Source organism: Netta rufina (genome assembly GCF_964035555.1).
Source record: "Netta rufina genome assembly, chromosome: 2".
Taxonomy (NCBI): Eukaryota; Metazoa; Chordata; class Aves; order Anseriformes; family Anatidae; genus Netta; species Netta rufina.
The window spans coordinates 39,413,227-39,440,534 of NC_140124.1; the positions used below are offsets into that span (position 1 = coordinate 39,413,227).

General features: G+C 35.4%; 1 protein-coding gene across 1 annotated transcript in view; it reads right to left on the reverse strand.

The window, feature by feature from the left end:
• Window positions 1-27,308, reverse strand: part of ZNF385D (zinc finger protein 385D) — a gene marked incomplete at its 5' end in the record, with an annotated part of 425,027 nt that overhangs the window by 91,508 nt on the left and 306,211 nt on the right. The window contains one exon of the mRNA XM_084282803.1: window positions 2,138-2,248. Within this exon, the coding sequence (XP_084138929.1) occupies window positions 2,138-2,248 (111 nt within the window). The remainder of the gene's footprint in view (window positions 1-2,137; window positions 2,249-27,308) is intronic.

A 27,308-nucleotide genomic window follows, 5' to 3' on the forward strand; every position in this document is an offset into this window, starting at 1 on the left:
GAATTCAAGACTCTTGCACCTGCAGGTGTGAAAGGGCAATTCAATGTATTCTGTACAGCTTTTCTTCCAAGAGTTTCCTGTGAACAGCTTATATTAATAGATTTCCACTGAAACCATTGTTTTTGTTCGTAGATAACTCTGAAATTGGCTGCTGCCTCTTCCCCCTCTCTTCTTTGGAATCCTTTCTAAGAGCAGCAGAAGAGGAACAGAATGGGGGCATACCAGTCCTCTGAGTCAGAATTATCGGTGTCTACTAATATCTTGTTTCCTTCAGTTTAGATTTATTTATTTATTTTATTTCAAACACTTTCTTCTGGAAAATACCTAGCTTCTGTCAGCTGGAAAATTTTCTGCCCCATGTATGAATCTGAGTTGCATATATACTAATGTCATATGAATATGTCATTAAGTTAGCTTAATGACATATTCAACCTCACTTTTGCCTGGATCTTTTACAGACTAACAAATGGTATTCCCTCTTTGTAAAGGAGATGCTTCACTTTGATATGTAACACTGTGGTGTTTGACGTCTCCTCTAGCTATGTTTCAGCATGATTCAGCATGACATACTCTTTCTTCAGATGAAGCTGAAAATTATGTGCAATGAGCCAGGCTGCTCAGTCACAGGGATCTGCTGTGGCCCAGAAGTCTCCGCTGTCCCTTAAAAATTCTGTTCATCAGAGTCCCACTGCGAATGGCTCAGTATTCACAGTCACAATTCTGACACCTAGCTTCTAAACAGAAAATCCTATTTTGATTCTCTTATTTTTTATCTGTGAGGATCATGACTGTTCCAGATATTTTATTATGATTTGCATCACTGTTTGAGAATGATGTCAATGCTGTAAGAGTGTGCATTCAGTCCATGAACTAGAAAACCCAGAGTCCTCAGTGAACCTTAAGTATGTGATAGTCACTAGTGAGAAAATCATGACTGGGATTTTGTTGAAATTCTTGCTAAGCAATAAAAAGCAGAGGAGAATGAAGAAAGCTGCATTATTTTAATACCTACATGGACAATCCATTACAGAAGACTTCAAGGCTCAATTTAAGTGTTTGACAAGTTTATAGCTCTGATACATGATTGATAAGCTAAAAATAGGTTAATTAAATGTTCATAAATAGCTGCCAACAAAGAAACAGCTGCACACAAGAGTTCTTTCACTTCTTCATATGACTAGCATGAGGAAGGAACCTTGTGGATGTTTTTGGGCTGAACTTCAATATAAATTCAAACATTTTTGTATCTACATAAGTAACTCCCATATGTAAATCAGCAAACAGGTAATAACTGAAGAACATTTGAAACAGGAAGACAAGCTTCCATCAGCAATGCCCACATCATGAAACTCCCTGGGAAGACTAGAATAGCAGAAGACAATATGTAGTACTATGTCAGATTTTGTCTTCACACACAAAGTTGCTGGAGAAGGAAATAAAGGAGTTGAATTCTGAGAGGCATTTCTGTGACAGAAGAGGTATTCCTTGGCAAGGAGTACCACAGTGCAGTTTCCTCGAGTAATTACAAGGGACGGGTCTCCTCAGTGTGTTAGAGAACATTTCCAGATCAGATTGTTCTATTTAATTGTTGAAGGAATGAGAGGATGCAGGGTAGGAGCCAATAGACAAAAATTAACAGCTTCTATTATTAGTATTACTATTAAGATTGTACTCTCAAGATAGGAGTAATAAAATACAACTCTAACCAAAAAGGTGTGTTTTTGTAAGGGTAGAAAATGGAAGGTAAATCCACAAAGATGATAAACACATCTGAAAAACATCTAATATTTACACGAAGAAAAGAAAGGCAACTGTGTCTGGGACTGATAGAAGAACTAGGACCCAGCAAATATTTCAGCCCTATTAGCAGTAATGGATCAATCCATTTTCCTATTTTCACTCTGTGCAGCACAACTGAAGTTGATGAGCTTGCAGAGATACATCCGCAGGGAAAATCTGGCCTGGTGTATAAACACTATCAGATAATTGTGTTTATTTGAAGCACCCTACAGCCTTTTCATCTGCTGAATCACAAACTGAAATCACAACGTTTCATTTAGGTTCAATTTATGCAAATCATGGCACATCCTAAAAGATAAATACATATTTCTAATCTGATACAAAATGATCAACTTACATCAGAATTAAATCTCAGCTGGCAAATGTTGCATGATATGATTTGCTTTCTTCGATGAGGAAGAGGAACCCCAAATGTATGATTTATTACAGCTTTTTGAATTGGGTCCATCTGTAAAGAGAGAAGAAAAAGAAATATAAAAGCTTTTGCTGTTTCACTGTATTTTATGTTTTGTATAGTTGCAAAACAGATAATACATCATTCCAAACCATACTCCACACTACAGAAAACTATTATTTTTATTTGAAAAACAATATTTCTACTTCATGCAGTTTTACAAAAAGGTAACACAGTGAGGAACAAAGAAATGTGTTGTTAGCTATCTTGAAACACGTATCCTTAGTAGTATTCTATATGTACCAATATCCCTTTACTGACGAAAGCTAAAAGCTGTAAACACTAATTAAACTTACTTATTAATTTATGTTTTTTATAACAAAGATAAGCTAGTACACTAAATAAAACAATAATATTTTATATAAAATTACTAAATAAGCAATCAATGAAAATGTGAAGGACTATCATATAAAAATAATTCCCAAATAACACAATAGCTCAATATTGTGAAAAAATAATAATTTTTGAGGAACCAATAAATGATCTTTTTCAATAAAACATCTTCCACACAACCAATGAAAAAAATAAATCCTCCAAAGATTATTTTCATAGTCATTTAGAAAAAACAATTTATTTTTCAATAAACCCTACTTAAGGATGAATTTTTACTTTGATGAAAAGCATTATTCTGAAAAAAACTCTACCAGAAAGTTGATCTAGCAGTATGCTGTTAAAAAAAAAGGGGGAGGGAGGGGGGAATTTTGGCAGAAAATTTGAATCAGCTTCCCCAAATCTATTGGTTGAAATGATTTATACGTTATTTTTACAAGAAGCATCTGACAGATATTCCTAAAATCTAGTAACAGCTTTACAGCAAGTTGGTATGCCAACTTTAAGCAATTCAAATATAGATTTTATCTTTGAATTTTATTACTAAAAATTCACATAATTTGATGAAGCAAATACATCTAATTTTCTAACTGACAATAATCAGTATTCAGACAGGATACTTTATATGTGCTTTGAGAGCCAAACACCTTTTCTATGTTCACATCCTCGTGATTTACTTTCTTGAGTCAGTTAGCAAAGGTTTATTTTATAATAAAGAATAACAGCTTTTTCTCAAAGTAATCAATGATTCATGGAAGCTGTAATGGTAGACAGCCATGGCCTCTATTGCAGTGAATCCAAAACAGTTCACTACAGAATTGTTGCATCATCTGATATCTGCTCAGTGTAAAGTATGAAATAGGTCATGGGTTTAAACTAATTCTTGTTGAAAAGAAATTCAGATCAGGAGAGAAGGGGAGAAGGAGAGGAGAGAGGGAGGGAGGAAAAGGGAAACTCTGTGATGTTATAGAAAGGTTTAGAAGAAATGTTCAGTTTGAAAATCCTCTTCAATTCAATGCAAAAGTGAAATATCTCACCCGTTTGTAAAACCACCATCACAAATGAGCATTAGTCCCTAGAACTAGGGACATCACTGTAACATAACCAAAAAAATGCATTGATCACTAAAGTCAGAGAATATTTGACCAAGTACTTCCATGTTCACTGAATGTTGTTAAGTACACGTATAGACTGTATTTCAGGTTGATTCTTGATACTGCAGCGTACTGTGTAAGATAATATGAAGACTTTAGCTGTGATCCAACCTTGTGCTTTAGACACTCATTTTACTCTGTAACCTAATTTTTAAAAATAACAACATCCAAAGATAATATTGCATAGACCAGAAAGAAGAAAACTACATAGGCAGGTAAACAAACAGTAACAGCAGTTCTTATTTCAACTGCTCCATTCCTCAAGACGTGACTTTTTATGCCAGTAGAACCAGCCTACCTTTACCTTGCTGTACACTTTCAGCACTAAAGCATAACCTGACCTTAACCAACACTATTTTACAGCTGCTGAACTTTTAGGAAAGTTAGCCTAATTTTTTAAGACGTTTACATACTGTTCCTCTCACCATTGCAGGTCTAAAATACTTATGGAAACCTCAAGCTTAGATATATGAATAAGTCAACACACGGTAGCAATACTTTGTGCGTCCTTTGATTGAGTGTAACATCTGAACCAGAGACTCACGTTCTTAACCACAGTTTTGAGATGCTATTAGTTTAGACTTCAGTGTAAGCATGTTAAATAAACTCTGACACATTCTCCCTCAAGTGCCATAAAGTAAGAAAGTTTAAACGTCTGACCTATAATCTCATTATTTCTCCTGAGTGCTTTGGATGTTACACTGAGGCCCAGATAACTAAAGTAGACATTAACTTCCTAACTTTCTGCTGAACTGATCAGCTCCAAGACAACACATAGGTTCAGATTACCAAACAGATGATATACTAAGAGTTGACCTTACACTGTTGTAGCATGCATCTATCCTGTATAATTAAGCAATTCTCAAATGTGGCTTCTGACTGTAGCCTTTTATGCCTCATGTCGTGACGGGTACTACAGTACCCTTTTAGATTGTTGATCCTTTTTTATCACTAATTTTTTATCATGTTTTGGTAATAGATAATTAGGGCTTTGACTATAATAGGCCCCTATTTTTTTCTTGACATAGGTTTTCTTGAGAAGCAGGTTTTAATTACTCATCTTTCTACATCTTCCTTCCTTTTTCAGAACTGGTTCTTTCCTGTTATTCTTCCCTTGATGCATCAGTCCTTTGGTTCTGTATGAGAGAAAAGAGTGATATCCACCTACTACAGCCCTTGTGTCTATTTAATGGCTTATGTCAACATGCCAGGGTTGTTAGCAAGTTACAGAAATGTCACTTTGTCATTTCAAATCAAAGTGCCTACGGAACAGTGCCTTAAGTGTTATATGAAAGGCATTACCATGTCTCATAAGCTGGAACAAATACATTTTTAGTTGGATTTATTTATGTTCACAGTAAGAATTCTAGTTCCAAAAGGGACTGGACTTCTGGTGGAATCGATTCTCACATATTTAGAATAAGTCAAATAACTCTCACAATTGGAAGAAAAAAGAAAAAAGAAAAAAGAAAAAAAAAAAAAGGAAAAAAAAAAAAAAAAGAATGGGTGGGGTAGTTGATGTGTCTTGTATCTAATTTTATGGAAAAATGTGAAGTTTCTTTCTTAATTGCTCCAGAGATTTTTTTCCTATTTATCTGCTGATACAGAAATCTGTCTGCACATTTCCTTTTCTCTTTCTAAAGATGCAGACTTGTAGATATACAGCTACATGGCCTTATTGTGAACTTGGATGATTTATGTTTGTGGCTCTATATGAAGAAGTGTTCTGGACAGCCTTCAAGTTGATTAAGAAAAGCTGCTTCAAAGTAAGAATCCTTTCTCTGACAACTGCTCTTTGATACTGTAAAGCAGAATTAAACTTCAAAACAGAACAGATTCTAATAAAGTTGTGGCTGAATATTGGAGTGGTATTTGACTTTGTTATTTTTTTCATAGAGATTTCATCTGTATAATACTCCCAATCCATAAATTTCAAATAACCATCCAAAAGCACCAGATAATCTTCCAAAAGTTTTATGTAGGGAATTTGAGAGAGGTAATGTGATACCAAGGTGCAGCATGATAAGCACTAAGATCTCAAAGTCTTTGGAAGACAGAGGGGAGTCCTGCTGAGAGTCAGAGGAACAAAGAGAAGGAGCTGATTGCAAAGAAAATAGAAAGCAAGGATTGCAGGGAAATATAAAGAGGGAAATAACATTATGTAGCTGAGATAATCATTGAGTGCTGAGATACTTAAGAGAATCTCCAAGTACTTCCACGTTCACTGAATGTTGTTAAGTACACGTATAGACTGAATTTCAACTTAAGTAAATGGTATTTGCTTTCAAAATAAAAGTTATAATGATAAACTTTGATAAAATCTGCTTTTTACTTGTTACTAGTGCTCTATTGCTGCATTTGTATTTCTTAGATGTAATTGATTTACTTTATGCCCATTGATAGTGAAGGAGAGAGAGGCTTACAATTCACATAAAAGATTATGATTCAGCTGACAAAGCTGTGCAGAAGGACAAGGTTTGCAAGATGTCCCTTTACTTTCTCTCGCCAACTTATTTGCATTGCAATTTACCACACACAAGATGTGATGTTCTGTGTTTGATGTGTTCACTGTGCTTAGCTTTGCTATCACCCAGTACTAGGTATCTCTTACTACATAGCACAAGCTGTGTCAAACTTTTCTTTGTTGATGGTTGGTGTCAGTCCAGGGAGAACACATTGTTCAAGGTTCACTGCAAACCACAAAGTAACTGTTAGTTTGAGATTAGACTGTGATTCTAATGAAGGTTTTGTATTTCATTCAGCTGATTTTTGTTTTCATTGTATAAAATATACAGCAGTAGTAGTCTTCTTTTTTTTTTTTTTTTTTTAATTATTCAAGCTGAAATTTGTAGCAACATGATAATGTTTACTTTCATTGATCAAATACTGTAATCCCTTCCTGAGATCTTCAGGTTAAGCCTACCATATTTCAGAAAAATCCAGTCTTATACTGGGGGGCATGGAAGAACTTGGCCTCTTGTTCCATTTTCTTAGCTTTGACCTTACTACCCCCATTTGGTTTAGCTTGCTTGATTTAAATTCAAACTTTAAGCCCAATGACCTAAACACCGTTCTTTGTTCTTGTGATTACCACAGAGCAAAAAAAAAAAAAAAAAAGGTTCTTCATATTGCAGGCTGCAGATAAAAGCTTTGTTGTACAAAGCTTTCTGGATGAAACATCTACCACAAAATCACCAAGAACTTGACCCAGGAGATACCATGTTATCCTTCTTGCCTGTGCACCTTTTCCAGATTCAGCTATCCTTGAAGGTCTTCTGTAGCCAACTCTCCCTTTCATTAAATTTTATTAAATATCTGCAGAAGGTAGAACTCGGGATAGTAAATTTTACCTACAGAGACATTTGACCCTTTGGAAATATAAATTTTATATCAGTTCCATAAATGATGATTTATTTTTTTTTAAGTTGAAACCAGAATTCAAGCATAGATCATCTTGAATTTCAACCTTTTTTTTTTTTAATATGTTACTTTATTAGTCTTTGTTATATGACTTTTTATTCCAGAAACATGCCTAAGATACAACAACTGCAAAAGAAAGAATACAAATTTGAGCCATAAAAGCTCAAATCCCAAAATGTCATTAAAAAAGGAGGGGTTTGTTGTTGTTTTAATTGTGTATTAAAAGACAAGGGGCATGACACATACACTTCAAATGCTTGAATTTAGCAGTGAACTAATTGAGTTGCACTGACGTCTATAAACAAAAGCATCCAGGTCAAAAGAGGAAGATAATGTGGATGCCCAAAGCCTGTTCAGAACACATGGTAGGTCTAAATCAAATAAGTAAGAAAACATTTTTACCTCAAAGCCAAAGAAATTATCTGCAAAAGACTGACACAAATCACTATGATCCTACACTAAGTGAGCAGAAAAACAAGTCAGGTTTTTGAAGCTCTCAATAAAAAATTGCTGTAGATCATTCTAGTGATAATTTAAAATTTCATGGTGAAAAAAATAATTACCCACCAAAAGAATGACCTCCATTACTCAAATAGGTAAATGAATTCAGTGACACAGCTATCAGTATCTTTTCGAACTTCTTAAAATCCAGATGTTAATAGAATATTATGTTACAATAAAAATAAAGGAATGACATTCTGAGAATAGTTTCCTACTGTAGGTCTGCATTTCTGCAAACACATTTAATTATAAGCCCCAAAATTAGGTTAAACTACTGCACTAATGTTATTGCACTTGCAGGCAAGGTATTAGTATCTCCACATGAGAGTTGAGTCTTCTGTGAAGACCTTAATTGTAAAATTCATAAGAAATAAAGGTAACTCTGTGGGAGCTCCTGTCATTCATTCTCATGTCCCAAGAAATGGTGAAACTAGTGAGAGCATTGGAAACAGCATAAATCTTGTAACAACATTATATACAATGCCTTACTAAGTAAAATACAACACAGTACTAACATATCCTCCATTTCTTACTGTTGAACTTAACCAATTCTTAAAACTGTATAATTGATGCAGTTTTAATACCAATGAGTGCAAACCTAAAACTGCCTCCTGGATTATAGCTGTGACTTATTAGTAAATGCTCTTCTGTCTTTCTTCTAAAGCTATAGGCAACTCCTCAGTCATGTTAAGTCACTGTCATTTATAGTTAGAGGATTATTTGATATGAAAATGCTCTCTGGGCATAATTTGACCATTTTCAATTGAAAATTGAGTAGTTCTTTCTTCTTTCTGATCTCAGCAGCATCAAAAATTCAAATAATTTTCCTTACAATCATGCCGATCAATTATACAAATGTCATATTATTGTATTATGTTATGCTCTTATATTTTTATTTATGTAGAAACTGATGTTTTGGGGAGGTGCCAGGAATTCTGACTTATATAGCTGAACTTCTATATTTTGGGCACAGTTCAGCTGAGCAGTAGCACCATCTTCTCCAGGAGATATACTACATTTTACGACAAGGTAGACAAAGCATGTGCCACAGATCAAATTTCCAGGAAGCATAGGACCCACTTGGAGTCACACATCACTGTTGATTTCTGCCCGTGCATATCCATCTCAGACCTCTTGAAAAAATCTGTGCAGCTCACGTTAAGTGTATCTGATACCTTCCAGATTTGTCAGATGTGTAACTTACAATCTACCTTATACTTCCTTAATAAACTGGCGTCCAAATCAGAAAAAGAACAGTTCAACAATAGCTCAATGATTTGATGCTACATATATTTAATATTCTGTATTTCCATAAGAAATACATCCTATTGTTAGTGCTAGCAGTCCTTTTTTTTTTTCTTTCCCCCAACATCACATTAATCTGTGAATAAGAATCTTATAACCAAACATAACAATTCAAAAGGAATGATGAGACTGGTTTAGCAAGTACAAATAAATACAAAAATGGATGTTCAACAATATTTTGGTTTCATGTGAAAGTAGAGCAATGCAGCGTCAAATGGTTAAAATACATGTTCTACATGTGTGCATGGTTTATCCATTTACATCAAATTTATTTAGTATCTTCCAAGTAATTATGGTGAATAATTACGCATAGAATTGAAATCAGCATTACACATCTTTTCTTAGTGTCTACCATTTCTGCTGTTGCCAATGAAACAGGTTAACACTAACCTGGCGCTTTTCATGTACATAAACCAGAATTAATACTCAACCTAAATGTAAAATAATTTTAATAATTATAGTGCAACAATTTTAATAATGTACAATAGTTTCTGAAGAATTACTTTTGTAAAAAAAAAAAAAAAAAAAAAAAAGCAACAAATCAAGAAATCAAGCAAACAAACAAACAAAAAAAAAGAAACCTGAAGTCATCCTGAATAGGACTTCAGGATGAATTTGCCAAGTCCTCTTTTTATTCGCTTGTTGAAATCTTGTAGGAATGTAAGGATTTCTTTTTTCTTTCTTCTTACTTTTTTTTTTTTAAATTAATCTTTTTAATGGTAGCAGTTGTCTAGTCACATTTCTGATGTGAGCCTAGTATTCTTTCCTTGCGTTTTTTTTGTTATTTTTTTCTTGTGGACTTTCCCACTTGGCAATGCGGTGCTGAGGTGGCAGCAGCATTTCTGGCAAACCGCTTTAATATAGAGAAACCATCAGAGCAAAAGGATTTGCATTCACAGTGGCATTGTGTAGAAATACTGTAACCACACAGAGATTATGCAAATCCATATACTCTGATTGTCTAATAATGGTTGTCAGTCAAAAGACAAGAATTTGCATATGCTAAGGCTAGTGAGAAATAATCACACAGTGATTATGCTAATCAAACACTAAACAACATGTGAAAGACTGTCAAACTGGAACAAATCTCTGTATGTACGTGTATGTGTGTTAAATACAGAAACACACTGCTAAAAAAAAAAGAGTGAATTTGCAAATCAAGCCCTTAAAAACAGGAAATGCCTTAATTTAATATCTTTTTGAATATATATTTTTAAGATATGTTCACGTATTTTTCCTGAAAGATCCTTTGTTCTGTCCACAAGACGGATAATGTTCACTTAACAAGCAACTGTTCAATGTTTGGTTTTCTTCAAGTGGTTCAATGAATGGCCCTAGACCTCGTTTACTGCATAAAACACAAGTTCTGCTCTTATTGGGAATTATCATAAAATCACAGAATGGTGATGTAGGCCCCCTTTGTGTACTGGAAGACTGCTATAAAGTCTCCATGGAACGTTCTCTTCTTCAGGCTGAACAACCCCAACTTCCTCAGCCTGTCTTCAGAGGAGAGGTGCTCCAGCCCTTTGATAATCCTCATGGCTCTTCTTGGGACCTGTTCTGATGGGACTATATCCTTCATCTGCTGGTTGCCCCAGACTGGAACACAGCGCTCCAGCAGGAGTCTCACAAGAGCAGAGCAGAGATGGACAGTCACCTCCCTCACCCTGCTGGCCACACATCTTTTGATGTGTCCCAGGATATGGTTGGCTTTCTGGACTGCAAGTGCATTATGTTGAGTTTCTCATCAACAAACACACCTTTTTGCCTATTCATTGGCTCTCCTACAGTCTTCATTGACACAGAATGTGAATACTTCACAAGTGTAAGTAACTTATTTTCAAAATTTTAGCTAGATAAAAGATGGTATTCCCTAGAAATGGTGGACAAAGGAGAGCATTAATTCCAGTTGTCCAATTTAATACACCTTATTATATTGCCTTTCATATTGTCACTACACAGTTCCTGACTTTGGACTCATCTATGAAGGTGCTACACAGTTCTAAATGCAGCCTTCCAAATGCAAGTTGGACTCATGACTCTCCAGGGTGGTATTCAACTGTTTTTTTGGCATGGGGTGGCCTTCCTTTTTCTTCAGTTCCATGTCATTCAAAACATGCTCTCCAGTTTCTTTAACAAACAGAAAAAGAACACTATGGATAATAATCTTCTGAATTACAAAACCATGTTTATTCCCCCGTGCGGATTTAAACAACACACAAATTTCTAACAAGCCTAAAAAAAATTCTCCCAAAGGAGGAAAGATGAAAGGGTGACAAATGTGGCATGTTTGTCATATTGCTCAATTATTCTGTGAACAATGTTCAATACAATTGCAGCAAAAGAGCAGACTAACATGAAACAGACCACCTTGAATGTGAGAGAATAATTCACTCAATGTCTAGTAGACATTACAAAAACAGTAAGAAAAAAAAGGGGTGGCTTGTTTCTTTCCAATTTCTCACTAACCTAAGCACTGGCAGATACTAAAAATATGATTAAAACCAAAACAGTTTCTTGATACATGAAGACAGAAATATTTTACTCTTTCTAAAGATACAAATAAAGATGAAAACCTAGGGTTCACAAATGCCATTTATTTTCCTAGCTTCAACCAGGAACAAAGCAAAAACAAGTGCATGAAAAGAGAAAAAAATAAAAAGAAGCAAAGGGCATTTTTACGTTTCGTGCTTAAGAAAAGAGCTCGGAACAAAAGGTTGGCAGGCATAATGAGGGTTACACAACAAATTCCCAATCAGATCATTCATAAGTGAATGAATTTTGGAAAAATGGACCAAATGTTATAATTGGTATTTAATAATAGTGGGTCTTTCTAATCACAACAAAAACAAAAGCAGAATGTGTGCCAGAAAGAGAACTGGCAGAGAGGCACTTAATTCTTCACTTCTACAAAATTGAACTCTGAAAGAAGGAATTCCTCACAAATAGATGAGGGTCCAAAGAAGCCACTACAAACAACTACATATATTTCAAAGAAATGTCTGTGTAAAGACATGTTTAAGGAGTGGGAAAATAATTCTGCAATACAGCCTGCCCAATTATACTGCTATACTTTTTTAGCCTGTTTTTAAAATACCTATTTTTTTTTTTTTTTAAATCATGTTTATACCAATAAACATGATTTAAGGAAACCATAAAGAACTACACTGTAGGGTGTAATTAGAATGTTTAAAAACATACATACTTACCTGAAAAAACCCAAGCCAAGATCTTCTAAGATCATAAAAATACTCTATAAAATCCAGGTAACTGAGGTAAGATTTAACACTGAGGTAAGAAGTTATAGCTTCTAAGCCATACTTGTAGATCCATAGATTATGAGACTAAAAGGGACCCCAAAGCACCATTTAATCCATACCTTGCACAATATGAGGAAAAAATGTTGTGGGGACAGAATCATTTTATGTTGCCTTTGAGGAAGAGAGAGCAAATGTTTTCATGAAGCAAAGGCTAAAATTCTGTAGTTGAATCTTGGAGAGGGATTTTTTTTTTTTTTTTTCCCAGACTCTGTTTTTATAACCATTTCAGAGAAACCACTTCAACATTTCAGTTGAAACATTTAACAAAGCTGTTCTGCTTATTTAGGTACTAAGTCTCTGACAACACTTTACTACAGAGTAAGGAAAAAGTTATTGAATTTCTCTCCTGGTTCTTAAATGGATGTCAGTCTTCCCTCAAAATCTGATAGGTACATTTCACTTCAGGTGCAAGTGTAGACATTTGCTGATGTAATTATTTGACCACAAGCCTTTTTTTTTTTTTTTTTTTTTTTTTTTTTTTACACTTTTAGGTCAACACTGAAAAAAAAGTACATAAAGCATAATCTCCAATCCAATCTTTTCTCTCAGAAGAAATGTTCTGCTCTCTTTCTTCAGGAAATTCAAAGATATAAAACTTAAGACTCAAGACAATTTTATTTGAATTAATTTAATCACCAGCACTCAATCAAGAAAAATACTTGTCTCCAAAGTCACATTGGAACTGCTATAGTTGTGAAAGTGTATAGTATAGTAATATAGTATAGAATAGAGTATGAAAGTACTACAGTTGGCATATGTAACTGCATATACCTTTATATGCAGTGGTATATAAGCGGTATATAAGTGGTATATAAGGTAGTGGTTCTGTATAAGAGTAAACAGTGTGCACAGCCCTCATACAGATTCACATACACACTCTCACACATATTCACAGCCCTCATACAGATTACTAAGAGCATTATATCTCCTTACATAGAAAAATATTTTGACTTTACTCAGCTCATAGATTATGGTCCATAAGAGAAGTCTCCAACATGCTTACTTTCTCCATAACATCATTAGTTCTATATCCTGTCTGAATTTTTGAACCAGGATGAGGAAACTCACTCAACTGAACCAGGATGAGGAAGCTCAGGGAACTCACTTCAACTAAGATAGAAAGAAATAGGAAAATTAAAACAAAGAGTAAATTCTCTTGATATATTTGAGAGCTTATATACCAATGAAAATAAACCTTTCTGTGCTTAGTAACTATGTAGGTATGTAAGTAAAGTATGTATGTGTAAATAACATTAGACTTCAGTACTAGCTAAATGGGCTCACAGGAACACCAGAAAATAGGTGGTCAGAAGGTCTGATTGTTTGCTTGCTTGCATTTTAATAAGGTATTGGTAATTGCAAAATCAAGACCAATCTGATTTTTGCTTCAGTCTCTGAAGGAGAAAGAAAGTAGCCAAAGACAGAAAGGAAAGAATTTAAAACAAATAGTGATTATAACGTTATTGACCCTCTTCCCAAACAGTTGAAAACTCACATTTTCTCCAAATAAACGATGGAACAAAACCAAAAATTATGCTTCCTTTTGATGAACAGAAAAAACTTATTCCAGTATCGGGTGCCCACATTGTCACTCTACTTTTTCAGTAATTCTCTACAGATTGCCACTGAGGTTCATTTTGTCTCCTATCAGTCTTAGTGACTGAATCATTAGTGTGATCCAGAGCACCCTGAACAGCTGTGGAGAATATAGTTATAGCTCATTCATTATTTGAAGTGCTTTAATCCCTTTGTACCCATCTCTGAAATGTGATACATTAAATAATTCTCAGCATGTTTTTACATCATTTGGGAAAAGACGACATATTAGCAGTGTACATCTCCATGCAATTTCACCTTAGCTTTATCTGAATGATATGTCAAAACTAAAACATAGATAAAATTATTGCCAGGGCAGTACCATTCTTATCTACAAAAAGCTAAGGTGTCACGGTCAAACCAGAACTAAACAAAATAAAGGAAGGAAAAACTGTTGTTCTTCTGTGCATTGGGAAGTATTAGACCAAATGTTCAAGATACCTCTTTATACAGCACCTCCTTCCACAAATCAACATGAATATATCTACAAAGTAATGAGTCATTGAATCATTTGAGTTGGAAAAGACCCTCAAGATCATCAAGTCCAAACATTAGCGTGTAGAGATAGTAGAGGCCTTCAGTTTCTGGAGGTACTTCAGTGTTGTGGGGTTTTTTTGTTTGTTTTTTTTTCTTTCCCCTACCGTAAAAGGACAATGTACGAGTGTGGAATTCATTCACTTGTTCATCATCATTACACTTCACAACACAGTCTATTTCTGTACTAGTGATTTGGCTTTGACCTAGTTCTCTCTCTTTTTTTTTTTTTCTCCTTGAATTCTCTGTTTAAAAGTTACCACATGTTGATTTCAGTCTCTCAGTGATTTTAAGTCAAGCAAACTGGATGCTCTTATCCCAAATCAAGTCCAGATATACTGGTCACGTATGCATCCTGAAACACACAAGGTAGTCATAGCTGATGACTATGTTACAAGCTATAGACTAGTGCATGAAAAGGGATTCTCTGTGTGTCTAGGGTGGAAGCCCAAATGAGCAAACACATGCAGATGGGAACCAGAGTTTGATCAAAAGGGAAGAGATGAAACAGCTGTACACCAAGATACTGCAGGCAAGTAGCCTCTAGAGTTCTTCCATTTCATCAGTCTACCCCAGGCCAGAACAGCAGTATCACTCCTCCCTATCCAGAGCATTCAGTGAAGCGAGGGTGCCATGGAGTATTGTTAATTAATCAGAGTGAAAAAGATTTCATGTATATTATGAACTTAAACACAATAGGGAGTCTCACCTGAATATCTCACAGTACTTTACAAAGACCACTTAACAGGCAGGTAATTAACATATGAAAACTGAGATGCACTAGAACTTTTGGCAAACCCACTTGTGCTTTAGCACTATACAGCAGAGGCATAATTCATTCAAAATCATCTATGTCCGGAGTACCTCACACAAGTACCTACTGATGTGAGGACAATTTTATTTCCTGTGTACTGTCTCGTCGTTGCCTGAAAGTCAAGTAATTAAAATGCATCTGCACTGCTAGCAAATCTTTTCAGAAAAGAAACTCCACGATACAGAAATGATGCAGCTCTGGTTATGTGAAGGATCAATTTTTTATGTATAACGTGATGCCTATGGAAACCATACAGATGACTTGTCTTGATTGAAAAACTCTGCACCATAGATATATACAACACAGAATAGGTAAGAAGGACCTAATAAGACAGCAGTAACTAACACACTCTTGAAGGAAGAAAAAAAAAAATGCAGTACAAATAGAAAAGGCTTTGCTCCTGTCTTAGATACCCGCAGGGCTCTCAACACTGAGATTGTTTTTATTTTCTATCTATTGAATTACCTGTGATTATAAAAATACCATCACCAACAAAAACATTATATTTCCTCCTGCTACTGTAAAGTACTTTCAGCTTTATACTGAAATAGTATTAGAGATGAACCTTATCCATAAGCACTTCTTCTTGTTTAACTCAACACTGATGAAATGAATTCAAATCAAGACCTGACCTTGGATCTCAGCTTTGACAATTATGTACAGATTTTAATACTTACATAACTGTACACATTCATGTGCTATTATTAATCATTAATGACCAAGATCTTTGTGACATAGTTAAAAGGCCAGGAAATATCCTCATCTTACAAATAGGAACTGAGAGCAAGCAGTGGTTCAGGGTCACTGAATAGGTCTATGCCTGAATGCAAAGCTGAACCCATTGTATCACAGAATCATAAAGGCTGGAAGAGACCTTCAAGATCATCCATCCATTCCAACAATCACCCTCCTACCAATGTCACCGACTGAACCATGTCCCTACGCACAAGGTCCAACCTTTCCTTGAACAACCCCAGGGACAGTGATTCCACCACCTCACTGGGCAACTTGTTCCAATGCCTGACTGCTCTTTCTGAGAAAAAATGTATCCTAATTTCTAACCTAAATCTTCCCTATCCACCCCTTCTTCCCAGCTCAAAGTAGCACTTTTAGCCAACTCCTCACTATGCCTCATGAGGGTCTTGGGGTTCTTTTCGAATCGCAATCTCACCTAGTGAGATGGAAGCATTTGCCTGGCAGTTCTCAAGAGAAGCTGCAAGCACAAACACTTCTGTTGCAGGATAGGACAACTACAAAACAAATACACACACAAACAAACCATGTTTTGTTCAGGAGAAGCTGCAAAGTTCAGTGTTCCAAACCTCTACCCTTCTTCTTTTCATATGACTTTTAAAAAGTGCTTGTTTTGGTTTAGCCCCAGCAGACAGCTGGGCACCACACAGCCACTTACCCACTCACTCTCCCCAAGTGGGATAGGAGAGAGAACCGAAGAGGCAAAAGCAACAGAACTCATGAGATTAAAATAAAGACAAAGTAAAGCAAAAGCCCCAAATGCAAGCAAAGCAAAACAAGGAATTCATTTGCTACTTCCCATCGGCAGGCAGGTGTTCAGCCACTCCCAGAAGGTCAGGGCTCTTCACACATAATGGTTTCTTGGGAAGACAAATGCCATCATTCCTAATGTCCTCCCCTTCTTCCTTCTTTTCCCCAGCTGTTATTGCTGACAATGACACCACATGATGTGAGAAATCCCCTTTGGCCAGTCTGGGACAGCTGTCCTGGCTGTATCCTCTACCAGCTCCTTGGGCACCTCCAGCTTCCTCACTGGCCAGGCAGCACGAGAAGCAGAAAAATCCTTGGCTCTATGTAAGCATTGCTCTATGACAACTAAAACACTGGTGTATTATCACCACTATTTTCATCAAAATTCAAACTAGAGCATTGTGTGAGCCTCTACAAAGAAAATTAACTCTGTCCCAGCCATGGCTGTGCTGCAGCCTCTTCAGGTTCTACTGAAAGAATGATACTTATGGTAATTGCCTTGCAATTTTTTGTAGCAGATTGCTTCTGCAATGTTCTGCCTACAGCCTGAAAGACAAGGAAGCCCAGAGACTGAAATACAAAATTAAAAACAAATGTGTTGTTTGTTACAATAAAGTGGATTTGTATCTACTCAAACCCTTCCACATAGGAGAAATCATTGAAAAGAAAAAAGGCATCTATGCAATCACCAGTTTCAATTAATCACTAAAAACCTTTTCTCCTTCTTCTCCCCTTCAAAAAGATGTTCCATTCACACTTTACATGAGCATAGTAACTCACCAATTCAAGTTTTGGCTGATTCTAAAAAAAAAAATTAGGAACTGTTCTGTATGTTCTTGAGAACGGTTCTTAAGCACCTTAGCCATTCACTGCTTAGAAAGGGCATTTCTGAAGTATCATCTTTTGATTAACTGTTGATTTTTGTTGTTGTTTTTGTTTCAGATTCATGATTATTACCAGCACAAGTTTTCTCTTCCTTTCTGTCACTTCTTGTCTTTTTCATTATCAACTGCAACTCGAATTTTAACACCTTAAATAGCATTATGCACATAGCAGGGTGGGGATTTGTCACATCAGTTTTACACTGATGAGACAATACTGCACCTAAGGCACACAAACAATGAAGGGTTACATTGTATTTCCCTGATCAAAATCAAAGAACAAGCCAGAAAACACCACCTGGCAAAACCTTTTAAGATATAAGGCAGGTCACGTTTCCTAAGCATGAATTCAAGTAGAAAATGCCATTTCCTGGCTGCTCTCTGGAAGGCCACCACTTCATCAAACCTGCTCCTGTCTGAGGCTGGTATTTGAATTTGTGTTCTTGTTTGGTCCAACATAGTGAATTGCTTCTAACCAGGGCATTCATGATGTCCAAACATGAAAATCATAATGAAACCTTCTGGCAACATTTCCTCTCTGGAGCCTCCACAGAAATCAGACATGGAATTCTTGTTCTTTCCTTAGTAATTCTCGAGCATAATGAACACTTTGCTAATAGTGGTCAATTGCTATGCTAATATCCATAAATTGCACCAGTCAAAAGCAAAACATGTTACAAAAAAGCACTTAAAAAAATAGAAAAAAACAAAACCAACCACCACCAACAAAAATAAGTAAATGCAGAAATGAGAAATGACTAGTTCAAGGTATGAGTTAATTAATAAGAAAGGGAGAAAAACTATTTCCCTGACAAAATTTTCAAAACCTATGTTGTTTACAATGAGATGAATATAAAAGAACAAAGCTACAACTTTAAAGTGGCACTTTGTGAGTCCTCTGTTTCTAAAATTATGCTTTTGCTGTCTAAAATTAATCAGGGTAGTTAATGATGCAAAAAATTACATTTATAATGCAGTCTGAATACAGCTGTACTGCAAGCTAAGATCTAAGTGCCATTAAGGTAAATGGAATTAATGGGCTGTCCCTGGCAATCTTTATATCTATCAGTTACTAATTAACATTCTTCTGTAAAGAATAATTTATGGGAGAAAAATACATACAGAAGCAATAACGTTAAAACTTGCAACACACACTGCGGTCACAGGGTAGTCGTGCAGCTGTTATAGACAATGTGTTGTGCTCATTTCAACAGAGAACAAGAAAGTGCCAACTGGCACTGCAATCAGTAAAATCTTTTATGTTAAGTCATTTATTTTATATGGCAGCAAATTATTACTACCAAGGATGAACTTTTGTGGGAAATGTCGACTTCAGCTAATAATGGAAGGACCGAGCGGAAGAAGCAATAAAAACCTGGTAGTTAAATTAGCTACTAAGAAAAATGAACACTGTGTGTTATCTTTGTAGATAATGTAGCACATTTGCTGCTTTTAACTTATGACTCCCAACTTGATTACTGATTTTATGCATTCAGTACTTGCATCAGTTTTAAAAGTGTCCCTGCCAAGCTTTTACCACATTCTTAATTTGTCTGTCTTTTGTTTTTGACTTTATGACATGAAAAGAGATGCAATATTCTTTAGGGGCCTTTTTAAAAATCATCTTATTGCCTGTGAACCTATGCACAATCGCTTCACAAACCAGAGCTAACACTAGAGAATAAATCTGATAATGAACTTCAGAGCTGCCCTTTTCTGGACACATTACATGCCTCACTTCTTTTGGAGGAGGGGGAACAAGAAGAAACAGACACATGCATACGTGAGCTGTGGCATGAATAAAAATCAAACAGTGACTGTTGCATCTGAAAAATATTTCCCTCAATACAGGCAATTCTAGCTAGTGGTTTTAAAAACAATATTAAGACATTTAGGTTTACTTGTAGTATGAGAAATAAAAATGTTAATCATTCTTAAGTTATGCCTAAAAAAAATCAGTTTAGAGTTAAATCCTTTGCATCACTGATAACACTATTATCCCAAGTAAACACAGAATTTAGGATGATTTTAGTCTTCCCAGACTATGCCCAAAAATGGTATGTAACTACAAAATGCTATATTACTAACAAAAATGGTGATAATGCTATTACTGGTGTTTATATAAGTGAGATTCATTAAACAATAATGGCTTTCCTTACATTTCATACTTACATCACTCACAATTAATTTTGTTTGTAATAGAGACATGACAATTGATACTAATCACCATTTATTGCCTTTCAATTAAAGTTGTAAATCAAAATTTTGTATAGTAGCACATTTTTCAGACTTAGAGAGTAAGATGCCAATGATTAAAAAAATCCTAACTTACATGAACAGCTATTTTGCACACACTGGAGATAATTAACAGATAAGATTTTTAATTAACTCACAAAGAGTTAGCATAATTTACCACATAGGGAAAAAAGCCCCTGACCCCCCTCATAAAATTAATTATACTGCTATGAAAATATGTTGTAAATTGGTAAGAATTCCATTCCAGTGTGATAGGAATAAGCAAGTATTCTAATATGCTGTACTGTGAATATCATTTCCTCTCTTTGTCACTCCATCATGACCTCCCAAAAGAAAATAGTCACATACAGCATTACTTGTCAGGATTGTATAATTTTAAGCAGTAGGGCAAGAGAAGTATTTTAGAAATAAATACTGATTTATAAATGTTGATAAGCTTGCACAGAAAAGAAGGAAAGGACTATAAACCCAATACAAAAAAAAATAAAATTCTACAGACCTAGTGAATTTGCTGCTTCGAGAGCACAATGAGAAATAGATAATTTCATTTTTCTGAGGGAATTGAATGAGATAACAGATAAACCCTGTTAGGATGGATCTGACTGCAACGCAGTAAGTGCTGAAGGAGGTGCAGAACATTTCCATTGTATATTATTGTACATTTCCAATCTAATTTGAAATATCATGCAGGTTTTAGTCAAAAATTTTTAATTATTAGTTTTAGTGTTTCTAATTACAAAGCATATTCAATAACAAAAACATCTCCCAGGGAAAACTGGTTCTCTCTGTTGGTGCATGAGATATGTTATTGCAGGGCCTAGTTCAGCTGCTATACTGAAGGTTTTTGCAGGCTTTCCCATTGTACTCTCTCTTTTCAGGAATTTGTAACCACAGAGAATATGCTTTTGCTCCAAACTCTATAGTTCTTTATTGGGTATATATTTACCTAAAATCAAAAGCAAATCTAGAGCAAATGAAGATACCATGTAAAGGTTTCTTCAAACACCATCTTAAAGACAAATATTATTTTAATGCAAAATGAAGGTAACTAAGGCAATTACAAGACAATACAAAATCTAACCAAAATCTCTTTGGTTACTTGCTTTTAATAATGAAGGTCCTCTCAGCAAGAGCTGAAATGACCATTCTGCATAGCCAAGTTTTGCCTTTTAGACATCTAAAATGTAATATGCTTCACCAAAATGTAATTCACCAGAAGTTGCTGGGTAGAAGGTCTGCATGCCTTTGATGTGCAAATGCATGCTTAAATGCTTTGAAGAATTAGGGCCTAAAGTCCATACTGGATTCACAGTATTATAACATCCTATCCTTTGGTGTTTCATCTGAATGCTCTCTCTTATAACTTTGAACTAATGTGGCATGAATATGACACTTCCAAAGGTTTCACAGTCCTAGAAATTTTGTCATGAATGCCTAATTTTTAAACATATTCATCTTAAATAAAGCATTATCTATTTCTGTAGTATACAGAAATACTACAAAAAAAACTACATTTACAAATGTAGTTGAGCTGTAAAATGGCAGTCTATTTCTGTAGTATACAGAAATAGACTGCCATTTTACAGCTCAACTACATTTGTAAAAATAAAAAAATAAAGGTCATTATATGATGATACAAACATAGATGTAATGGCAGAAGTTGCAAGATTCCACTAATTCTGATTTTGTAATTCTGTTATGAATCTGATGAAAAAATGACTGTATTGTTTTAGACCAATAATCCAGGGTTGTTGAAGCTAAGTACTGAAACAGATAGATAAAAGGACTCCCTGTGGTGAACAGGTCCAGACAAAGTCCTGTAAAGCAAACAGTTCCTCAGATGATATAAAAGAGGTTTAGTCCTGGACCTACTGCTTATCCATTTAACCATCTTTGCCCTGGCTATTCCAATTAACAAAGCAGGATAGAAACTGCCATACAAAAGGACAACAAAAGATTTACGTGTAGCGAAGCTTCTGCTATAACTTTGCTTCTTCAAAAAGCACCCTCAAAAAAAACACAAAAGATTTCCCCAGCATGCCTGTGTTAAGGTGCCCATTTAAAGAAGCTGATGAAAGGGACTCCAACAGTTCCTTACAGTTAGAGGGGCCCCCTTTTAACTAAATCCAGATACACCAGGTAAAGAAAAGGGTTAAGCCTACGCAAGGTCTGAAGAACCGGGTCTTAGTATTATCTCAGTACTTCTCACAAAAGTAATTTATCTGTTTGGAAACAACACCTAAACCCAAGCTGGGAGAAGGTCTTTCCTCCTACACATTTCCTCCTGCACTTTTGCAGCTGATGTGTCCATCTAAGAATTTGCTCTCCATTCATTCACTTTTTCTCTCTAGGCAGGAATTTTTAATGGCTTAAATAATCTTTTTCACTTAGACTCTGGTGTACAAAAGGTCAATATTTTTTGGTGACCAGCTCATCATTTTTTTCTGAAAGGAGCTTCAATATTCTTTCCAGAGATAAGGTGTATATCTTTCTTTGCTTTTTGTAATACCTATTCCTCCCTTAAAGCCTCATTTAATTTCCTTATTGAGCCAGAATAATACCAAGCAGGTAATCTTATCCATATATAATATAAAATACTGATACAAAATAATACAACTTCTCCACTCCACAGCCACATATAAAAATACTTGTTCCAAAGCATTTGTGAGGTTTCTGGTGTTGCCTGTTCTGTTTCTCTCTCCCTTTTCTTTTTTTTTTTTTTTTTTCCAAAAACTTTTTTTTTCTTCGTAAATTAACAGAGAATAGTTGCTAAGCAGCTACGTTTGAATAACAGATCAAACTTAATTTGGCAATGCTACTGTATCAGTGAAGGGTTACTTTGCAAGAAGTGGCAATACCAAACACTCCACTGCATCTAAAATCTGGTTTGAACAATCACAACTCTTGCTGGCACTTGCTCTTTTTTGCTCTTCAGTGTTTACACTGCTGACAAAGGCCCAGTTTTGCTACCACAGGGAACCAATCACTGCTACAAAAATCAAAGTAAGAGCTACTACTCTTCAGCAGCAGGTAGTGCTTTAGACCATTGATTTATGAGAAAAATATTCCTGGAGAGATCTAGGGTACGTCAATACAAACAACACAGTTTAGAGATACATACAGTTCTCCCTATTCCTTCTGACTCCCCTCCTGCAATAACTTGAACTTCACTCATAGGATTCATCTTTCTTTCTCCTGTTTGTCAATTAGGGTACCAAAATCAGGCAGAATTCAGAGAGCTTTACACATCCTGAACTTGTCCCTACTAGATAAACTTTAATTACAGAGAGAGCAGGACAGTGTCATTGTCACCTCATTGACACTGGTCATGAGGAATCTCGAAAATGACCCAGGTGGGACAGAATGATGACATAAGATGACAGGTGGATAAACTTAAGAAGGACAATTGTCATTCTGCTATGAGATTAACAGGAAGACATAGGGTACAGCTTATAAACTAACATGTGAATACATGGGAAATCACTAGCTCAGAGGCACAGTACCTTATATACACACTAAAAAATGCATAGGTTGAAAGAAAACACTTAAGATTTTACTTTTAAAATTCTCAGAGGAAGTGGAATGACTGACTGCCTTAGGGTGAGTACTGACATTTCCTTCACTCTTCAGTCTGCTGTTCTCTACAGTTTCTTGCAAAACATTCCTCTTTCAAAGAGGCTTTCAACATAATCATCTTGTCTAGTTTACTCCTAACATAAAATTTAAAACATACACTTTACTCCAGCTTGTTACTACTGAGGTTTCCCCTTCCTCATCAGGTCACTGAATCTGCATGTTGTTCTATCATCCAGCAATGCCTGTATTTATATCTATACAAAAGGAGTTGAGGTATTTTTAAAAATAAAAGCAAATTTGATATAAAATAAATCAAGCCATATAAATCTTAGATTAGAATGAATTCTCTATGAGGTGTTGAACAACCATTCTGAGCTAATAACAGAAGCTACCATACTTTTGGGCTATGATGGGTTTATTTATTATTAATGTTCCCTAAGAACAGTCAATGTATTTGGCCATTGCATGTCACATGGTGTGATACATGCCTCAAGGATTAGCATGCTAAATCGGATGCATAATGGTAGTTTAAAGGCAAAATTCTTTGCTGAAGGTTCCAATTCAGAGCAGAACAAAGTTAATATATATATATATATTTATTTTTTTTTTAAACTAATAATGAAAAAAATATAGTAATATGTGAATTTTATTAAAAGGATTTTGTCTGAGACTGAGCTGGAATGACTACCTAAGTGATGATACACAAAACCTAAGCTTCAGGAATATTTTGGAGTGGGAAAGGTGAAGTAGTTCTTACAGAATTTATTAGCTGTCTCTGAAAGAACAAATGGATTGATAAACAATTTGATTGTTTCCATTAACTCTATGCTTGCTTGACATAACCTTTAACAACATTTAACAAAGCCTTGTTTTAGAAAAGACATACGTCTTCTCTTTGAGGCAACAATGATACTAAGAAGCTATAATTGACACATAGGTAAAATTCTATGTTATAACCAAATGCAGATTAAAGCAAATATTTGCAGTGAAATACTTTATCACCCTCCTTTAGTGTCCCTCACCCCACAAGACTACTCACGAATATGCTGTTAAAAGATTCTCCTAATCTCTTAAAATTAAAAATATACCACATGGAATCTAGTTACATCCAACGTTACTATTTGGAGATGACTCAGAAAGACAGATTTTTTTATCTAAACCATTATGCCATCTCCAAACTACACAAGAAAATTCAGTATGTCTGAGCAATGGAGATAACCAGTTCAATGTCAGTTGAAATAATGGGTGTTACATTTGAGAGTCTGACAATAGCCCATTTTCAGGTCTCTGCTTCACATCATTTTTGTGCATGAAAAAATGGTTGCTACCTCATCCTGCTGTTGAAACTGAGTCTGCAGTAAGACGATACTACACCATTTAGAAGGATTCAAGACAATCTTTTGCTTGTCCACTGATCTGTTGTACCTGAATTGAATACCAATGTCTTTGCAACTCCATTAACCCACCAAAAAGAAAATGAGGTGCACAGGACACTGAGGAACAAAATCAACATTCTGAGTTGACAGGAATCAGAATATCAGTTATCAAGATATCAGTTACCAGTTGGACCTACTCTTGCTTACAACAAGTTCGTTTTGCAGACCAGCATGGAGAATTCTATCCCTTTCTCTTTGTAGAAGATAATATTAAAATGATGTGACTTTTCTGGAGTCCTTGATATATTTCTAGCTGCCATTTTACTTTGGAGAAAAAAAAAAAAAAAAAAAAAAGAAAAAAGAAAAAGAGTAAATGTATTGACTGCAAATCGATCAAAGTAATGAACACGGTTTACTGCTTGAATTTCTACTTCAGCCAAACTCACACCATAATAAATTTAAATCTTCTATATATACGGATAACTAAAAAAGAAGGATCTATGCAATGCCCATTGCAGTGGCTTCTACGTCCTGCCCCCATGCATTAGTCTTTAAACAACACAGTACTGGATACTAAGACAACAGGCAGAGTTGGCACAATAAAAACTCGTCAGCCCTTTACAATAAGTAACACTGTCAGACTAGAATAGTCTATATGACTGGTCACATCATCACATCATGAAGAAAAATTATAAGAATGTACACCCAAACATATATATTCTGAATTTCAATAGTTATGTCATTAAACTGCAGGTAAAAATTAAACAAAGGCGTTTTGTTTCATGATACATCAAAAGAACACACTGCCTTACAGCAGATGTTTCAGCAAGCAGAATGCAGGCCAAACCTAAGCTCTAATTGTGAGTTTCTCCCTCACAGTTTGAATTTTCCAAATTGAACATCTCACTGTCTAATTGAAGCACTCAGTCAGCATCTGTTCTGCTCAAGCAACTGCATGAAGTTTAAAATACTGTTTATAAGCAGTATTAATGTCTTTTACTTTCAAGACATCAAACACTTAGAAATGATTATTCCTTAATTGATACTAAAACAAAACTACATTGTATTAAAAAGTGGCCTCCTCTTGATGAAATGACAATTTGTAAATATCCAGTAGAGAACGATATCACAGCTTAATTAAAAATGCCACTTTCCATCTGTATGCCATACCTCTTTTGTTCTATTACTACATAAACAGATAATAAAATATTTTGTACAGGCTCTAACACTAAAACCCCCATATACATCTAAGCTAATGATCTGAACAGAATCTAGTCACTGTTTCTAGATCTCTAGGAAAAGAAAAGTAGTTGTGTAGGTGACATGTAGCTTCCTCGTACAACACAACATATCACTTTTCCCTAACAGTCTTTCCTTGCAGGCTGGACAGAATCCTTCCTGCTTTGCTTCTTCACCAGCTCCCTTTCATAGGTTTTTATCTCCTCTAAACACAATAGTCTTAGTATCCCTGCTTTACTGTAGGCCTTTAGAATGCACACAGTAATGTAGCTTGAAACATGCTTGTGGATGCCATCTGCTGAACCTCCCCGGTGCCACACCAACTGGCAGCCTTTCCCAGGCTCTTGTACCCAGGCCCTTGCAGTTTTGCCCAGTGAAGTTCTGATTATCTCCTTGGGTAGGGAGTCCACACCTTTCCTGGGTAAACTAGTCTGGTGTTCGACAATATTCACTATGGAAAACAAATTCTTCCTAATATCTGTTTGGAATTCCCTGCATAAATTGGCTACCTCAGAAACAGAGTAAGACAGCATTGTAAGTATAGGATTTATAGTAATCTATAATATAGATGTCTAAGGTATTAATCCAGGTTTGTACTATAGTTAGAGGAGATAAGTGCCTCCTGTAGATGGTTAGTGCCATTCCAGGTAAGTGCCTCAGATGGAATAGTTGCTTTCTGTAACTACACATCTTTCTGCATTGACTCTGGAAGGTGCTAAACAGTTGGTTCATATTGTACCTTTTGCTTTTATAAATCAGTTTAGGTCAGACACCTCATCCATTTTAACTTAAATTTCTGCAAGAAAGTTCATAATATGACTTGGTTATATCCTCATACAGTGGGCATTTAGCAGCTTATTTTGATACATGGTTGAATTGTTCAGCACACGGAGGTGAGGGAAATAAAAGCCAGATTTTTCTTTTAAATATTGGAATGTCCTCAAATTGTGTATCTCAGATCATACTAATGTATTTAAATATCCTAATTTTCAACACTGATCTTTTAACTAGCATTATCGTTATAGTGAATAAACCTATTTAATGACTGTGAGTTTCTACCTTCAAGTAAAGAAAATGCTGATAATTTGTTTCAATGTTAATTTTCCCCACTTTGCACCAAAACTCTTTCTCTACTTTTTCTAACCAAAAAGCCAGGGAAGTCTATTGCAATCTACTTTCTATGGGTCTTTCTGCCACTGCATTCAGGGATGTCTACTACCTTGCCTTTTAAATCATTACATAAATGACA